Below are 6,730 nucleotides of genomic sequence, written 5' to 3'. Positions count from 1 at the left end.
CTGTCCTGGAATCTCACCCTACTGAGAGTACAAAAGGGCGTTCAACTCGTGCGTCTTCCCCGGACGGAGAGCACTGTGTCCTGCTGGATGTGCAGACACTCAGAGCCGGGTTGTCCAGAAAGCGCCCATCCCAGAAAAATGAAAGGCTTTTCGTTTTCTCCATGGATGTGTATCCAAGTCTGATAGTTGAGCTGCGAGATGTATAAGGTCTGTGCCTGTGACCCTCAAACGGGGAGAGAAAGTGGGAACTTCTCTCTATTAGAAGCTTTGTTAATCGTCAGGTGGTCCAGTTTATCTGCGAAGCGCGGTGCGCTGCGAGTCCCACAGGCGCGCGCGCCCCACCTCGGTTAGAGATTCCCGCCTCTCCTGCCTCTCAGGCAGCGGCTCAGCGGCGGGGAAGCCCCGCGGCTCCAATCCAAGCAAGCCCAAGCCCTCTACGTGCACCATCCGAGAGCCCAGGAGCTTTGCAACCCTCCTGTCTGTCCTTCCGGCTTCTTAACTTCTCCCCTCGCCAGTGCCGACCCTTGCCCTGCCTTCAGCCCTGGCGCCTCCGCGTCCTCTCAGCCAGCAGCAAAGAGTTAAGACCCGGCTCAGAAGACGCTTCTGGCTGCTCCAAGTCCCAGGCCCCCTCTCGCCGCTCCTGATTGGCTGAGCTCCTGTCAGTAGTAAAAAAGTATCAGATAGCAAACTTCGGACCTTGATAAAGGCGTGGTGTTAATACTCCGCAAACGCTAGCAGCCTGTGACATCAGCCAAGAACGCCTGGGATGCCGCTGGTCCTGGCCAGACGCAGAAGGAGGAGGAGGGTCCTGGCGGCTAAGAGTTAACCAGCCCTGCACAGCGAGGGGGGAGACACCAGTTTTCTGGGGACACTGGTTTCGGTCACAGACTGCCACTGTACTCCTTCCTACCCAGGGGAGCTCCCGGAGAGTTGGATGAATTCTGGGTTGTTAGCTGCTGTCAGCTGGGCTCCCGGGAGCCCGTTCCTGGTGGAAAGCAGGGGGCGTCTGGCCAAGGGACCAGCGGTTCGCTGAGACTCAACATGACCCTCCTGGGGGCTGAGCACTCTTTGCTGATTAGAAGCAAGTTCAGATCAGGTAGGGCTGAGGCATTTAGCACTCCTTCCTAAACTTTCTTCTTCTGCACTTCTCAACTCTAGATTGCTTTCCAGTAAATGTCTCAAAGCCCGCCGTGGCTGCTTCAACCTCGTTCCCCAAGAGCACATTTTGGAAGTGAAAATGTTATTTGACTTCGGGAACCTTTCCTGTCTTCCGTTTTTAAGTCCTTTGAGTGGTTGAATGTGGTTTTGTTTGTGAAAAGGACAATCCTTTCATTTTATTTTTTCTCTGTATTTGGGAATAAAAAAATTGGAGATTCACTCAAAAGGAACAAGTTTGAAAATGAACAAATAAGGGATTTCAAGACTATGAACTGCATAATATTAGTTATAATTTCTGAGAAGATGAACCTGATGCTGTGTATCAGATTACAGTGGTCACTTAAAATGTAGCTAATCCAAACAATGTATTTCCCAAAAAAAGTCACTTGGGGGAAGTAAAAATAGCAAATTTGGAGCACAACAAGTATTTAAAATGACATCACTGTAGAAAAAAAAGTCCAGTGCCACAAATATTTTTTCCCAAACCATCTGATATTTATAAATGGAGAATTTTCCCTCAAATTTCTGTGTCAGTAGTGCATAGAGAAACTTCTCAAAGGACGCTGAGTAAAGGTGAGTGAGAGAGACGGGGACGCTGAGTGCTGCTCATGAAGGGTTGGTGTAGGCACCCATGGTGGCTTTGAGTGTGTGGGGTTCCACATTTAGACAGAGACCACTTGCCTTCTTAAGTTCTTTCTCCAAAACTCTGTGTATAAGGTTGGTTTTATAAAAGCAGTAACAAGCCACTCAATAAATGACAGAACTTTTACTTAGAAGATGAATTCATTTGTGAGAACTCCAATGTGAACATTCCATAGAGCAGGTGCTGGAAGGATGCTGGCCTAGTTTGCCAAGTGTTCTTCCTCCTTCTCATAGGACCACTCATGTTTCACTTGGGATGGATGTTTCAAGAATGAGAAAAGTGGATGCTGGAAAGTAAGGATTAACTGTGATTGCCTTAGATGTTTCTGGCTTTGAGATGTCTGTGGTTCCATTGGAGATTTCCTTAGTCTCTGTACTGTTGGAACAAGATGAAAACTTGAGCTTAGCCGACCATAATACTCAGGGCCCTGGCACTTCGGGGCCCATTGGGTTCAGTGTTGGTTAATTACATCCTTCCTCTCCTTCCCTTGGTGAGGTGAGGTAGTTGGTCTGTTAATCCACTGGAGACTTGGTCACTGCTTTGTAATTTGGTCAAAACCGCAAGGCAACACTGCCACCTTTCTGAAGAAAAGAGGATGCAGGTTCGTTTTGCAAAAAGCTTCATTCACTTCAAAGGCAACCTTGCCAGTTCGTGGGGCGGGGGGGCGGCAGGGGAGGGGCTGGTTTGTCTCTCAAAGGATTTGGTGAGGTACTGGATGGGATCGCAAGGACAGGTTTATCAAAGAAAGCCTTCCCTCTGGGATGCAGCCCAGAGGGAAGACTATGGCTCCCAATTCCTGCCTCCATGGACTGGTGTTGTTCTGGGGTCTCCCAGGCAGACTCTGGAGCTTCTGAGAATTCCAACTGCTGCCTATTCCCCCCTCCCCCCTCCCCACCCTTAAAGCTTGGACCGGCTCTGGTGCCACAGGAAGGATAGCGTCAGGGAACAAGGTGTCAAAGCAAACACAGACACAATCAGTCCTCCGCCTCTGATAAGCTGGGAAGCTAGGTCTGGAAACGGACTGAGCAGATTGATCATCTGTGATGCAAGGGGTTGGTCATCCGAAAGGCAGAGAACAGCAAGCAGAATGTAAAACTAAGGAGACGTAATATCGAGGACAGTGATTATTCATTCCGGATGTAATCACAACTACAGCTGCACTGATGTGGAAGCCTGGCGGGCAGTGCATTTACACAGGGGTCTGCCTCTTCCTGAGAGGACTTGGTTTATTCGGTAACTAACAGTGGATTAGGACGCCTTCTTCCCTGTTTTGATTTTTCTCTCACTCTCTCTTTTCTTTGTTTCTTCTTTTCTCTCATGAGCTCCTTAGACTGTAAACTCATAAAATTCTATCTGACTGCTAATGTTTGCTTTGACAGTAAACTATGGTGTTTCATATTTCATTAAAAATACTTCAAAAAATTAATGAAACTAAATTGCTCTCTGATCATAGTAGATTCCTTGTAATATGGAGCTTGTTTATTAGTGAGCAGATAACTGCTTTGACTCCGAAGGTGACAAAAATGGCAACAGCATCCAGCCAGCTTCCTGTGAGCTATATTCAAGTGACCTTGTGATTAAGGAAGATGCCATGCCACAGCGGCAGTGACCTGTGACAGTGTCCATGTATGAACATGTTTCATGCTATAAACGCATCTTATCTGAGACGCCAGCCAACCAGTTTCATGGTTGAGTGTGTGGGTCTAGAACAACACTAGCTGGGATTTTAGTGGGTGTCTCCACGTGTTAGCCATAGAGCCTGGAACTTTAGATAAGCTACAGAATTCTCTCTGCCTCCAGGCGCCTCATTTGACTAATGAGAATGATCAGAGGGTTGTTGTGAGGATTAAATGTGATCATGCAAATAGACCACTAAGGAAAATGCCTGGCACTTGGTAAGCCCTCAAAAAATATTGTTCTACTATTAATATTACTAAGAAGCCAGATTCTGTAGTGGTCACTTTCTCTCTGAGTCTTCGTTATTTCATGTATAAATGCCAGAGTTGGACTAGATGATTTTTCAGACCCGTCAGTAACATTTTGTGGTTCTCTGAAAACACATAAAGATTGGGCACAGGCAAAACTGAGACCAGGCTGTGAGGCAGTTGGGCAGATAGGGTAGGCAGCTCATACAAATGTAATAAATAGTGTTACTTTTAAACTAAGTACATTTTTACAGTTTTTAATCTCACTGTTGTTTGGTCAACATCAATAATCAGTATTGCTATCAACAATCTTCCTCAATGCCATGATCTTGTGTCAGCGAAACACAAGGATTTATAGTGTATACGCACACACCATGCACAATCAAAATGAGAGAGGGGGCATTGATGGATTTGCTTCTAAAGAACTATTGTGTTTCATTTGTTTCTTTTTTTCTCCTTTTCCCATTCAAACAGCTCAGCACTCTGGCACCTGCCAGGATGTGGTGTCTATCCCCCACAAATTTGGGATTGTCAAAAATAGGAAATGAAAATATAGGAGGCCCAGTTAAATTTGAATTTCAGATAAACAATTATTATTTTAGCATACTGTAATATCAAGGGTGTGATTTATCTGACACCCTCATTGAACTAGGCATTTTGTGCTTCATCTGGCAACCCTGCCTCCAACCTGAGCAGTCTTTGCACAACACTCTCTGCTGCCCCGTCCAGGATCCATCACACTCTCAAATGTGGGTGCCCAAAGACTCCCAAAATGCAAACCTTGCTTTTCAGGCATGAAAGTAGAGATTTGGAATAAGAAGGGCATGCCGTGAGCATGAACTCTGGGTCTCTGGGGGTGGAGCCAGCATATGGATTAGGGAAGACTATGACAACTTCCCTTTTAGCTTTCTGGGGAAGGGGAAGAGGAAGATGACTTCAGCAGACAGGCTGCTCAGGTGCAGGGGCTTCCAGACGGGGTGCAGGGGGGGGGTGCTGCAGCTGAAAGAAGCCAGGAGCTGTGCAGAACTGGCATGAAGAGGCAGTGGCTGAGCTCAGCTCAGCATTGGGTGGCAGAGCACATAAGCACCGCATTCTCTGACATCCGGGGACGGGCCTCCAGTGTCTGTGATTTTGTGGGTCCTCCCAGGGAAAGCAAGGGACATCTCAGGATGCTGTACACCATCCTCTTTCCGTGTGTTCTCTGTCCTCCAGCCTTCAGATCAACTAACAGGACAACTGAGTTCTGCTTTAAGCTAGATCTTTAACATCTCTGAGACTGAATCTTTCTTCAATGAGTCAAGGAGACGGGACTATGAGGTTGGTCCAGAGGTTTTTACCATATGGGCACTATTGAAGAAAATTCCACCAGGATCTCAAGAGAAGTTCAGGCTCTGGCCTTACCTTCATCATTACTTCATTTTATAACCTAGGACAAATATGTTAACCCAGTGCCTTGTCATGTCTATCATGGAAAAGACACTCGTCTAGGTTAAATTACTTGTCCTATAAAACTGTATAAAGATATAGGTATAGATATATAGCTCTATATAGCTATATATATATATAGCTAATTTAATTAAATCTAATTTAATTGACCTCTTTATGCTTCCTTTGTTTTATCTACAACATAGAGGATTTTGACTGGTTTATCACTGAAGCTCTAACATTTGGAATTTTTCCAAATGAATGGCCCTAAGTATTTTTGTAGAGTTTTAAAGGCTATAAGCTTTATAAAGCATTCCTGTGATGTTTCTGAACTGTTATATTCTGAGGGAACTTAACATATGCTAGATGCACAATAAATACTTCTTAAAAGAATGAATGAATAATTCACACCTACTATTTTCATAATTAACACAATAGCATTCAAAAAATTACTTCCATTGTTTCATATGTTTAGTCTTCTTTTCAAAATTTCTTTGACAGCTTTTGGGTGTGAAGCCTACTGAAGCACAAATAACTTGTCCCCAATTCCATCTTGCTATTGAAATGACCAGTAGAATATTTTTAAAGTTGGGAAAACGTATTCCATTAAAAGCTTCCAGGAATTTCTACTAGACATAATCAGAACAAGAAGAACTTAAGGGCAAACTGTCCCTCTGCACTTTTGTACAAACTGTTCACAGCTCATTGTCTCCTTCCTTCCTCTGCTGACAACCACTAATTCCCTTCGTGGCAATGGCATTAGTTTCCTACTTCTGCTCTAGCAAGTTACTACAAAGTAGTGGCTTAGAGCAGCATGAGTGTATCATTATCTTATAGTTACCGAGGTCAGGAGTTTAAAACGGGTCTCACCGGTTAAGGTGTTGGCAGGGCTGTGTTCCTCCTGGGGACTCTAAAGGGAATCTGTTTCCTGTCCTTTCCAGACTGTGGAGGCTGCCATATCCTTTGGCTTGTGGCCCCTTCCTCCATCTAAGGCTGAAGTGTAGTGTCTTCAAATATCTCTCTGTAATGTCTTCAAATATCTCTCTCTCTCTCTTCAAATACCTCTGCTTCTGTCTTCCACATTTAAGGATCCTTGCAATCTCATTCGGCTTACCTCAAATCATCTTCTTAGTTTAAGGTCAGCTGATTGGCAACCTTCATTCCACCTGCAGCACTGGTTCCCCCGTGCCATGAGTCCTAGCCAGCACTGGCTGCTCTAACGAAAGACTGGTGACAAACCAACAGCATTGATTTTCTCACAGCTCTGAAGCTGGAAGTCCAAGAGCAGGGTGCCAGCAGGGTCACTGTCTAGTGAAGGCCCTCTTCCTGGCTTACAGGCTACCTTCTTGCTGTGTCCTCATTTTGCACAGAGTCTGAGAGGGAAATAATAGTTGGCATCTCTTCTCATAAGGGTCCTGTCCTCATCACCAGGACCCTACCCCCATCTCCTTATATAAACTAATCACCCCTTGCTTAAGGCCCATCTCCAAATACTATCACATTGGGGATTAGGGCTTTGACATGAGTGAGGAGTGGGGGGGAGGGTAACAATTCAGTCCATAAAACCACATTCACAGGT

At 45.3% G+C, this 6,730-nt stretch overlaps 1 protein-coding gene across 2 annotated transcripts in view; it reads left to right on the top strand.

Annotated features, from left to right (window-relative positions):
- The first annotated feature begins 756 nt into the window (after window positions 1–756).
- MYOCD (myocardin) overlaps window positions 757–6,730 on the top strand; it is an 89,101-nt gene continuing 83,127 nt past the window's right edge. The window contains exon 1 of one of the 2 annotated variants that reach the window (XM_037028254.1): window positions 757–1,096. In XM_037028254.1, coding sequence (XP_036884149.1) covers window positions 1,042–1,096 — 55 coding nt within the window. In that variant the 5' untranslated portion in view covers window positions 757–1,041. The remainder of the gene's footprint in view (window positions 1,097–6,730) is intronic. The other variant, XM_037028255.1, reaches the window with a different exon arrangement.

Source organism: Sturnira hondurensis, unplaced genomic scaffold (genome assembly GCF_014824575.4).
Source record: "Sturnira hondurensis isolate 20B ecotype Veracruz unplaced genomic scaffold, ASM1482457v3 Scaffold0019835, whole genome shotgun sequence".
NCBI lineage: Eukaryota > Metazoa > Chordata > Mammalia > Chiroptera > Phyllostomidae > Sturnira > Sturnira hondurensis.
The sequence above is the reverse complement of the archived record's forward strand: the minus strand, read 5'-3'. Positions and strand labels throughout refer to the sequence as shown.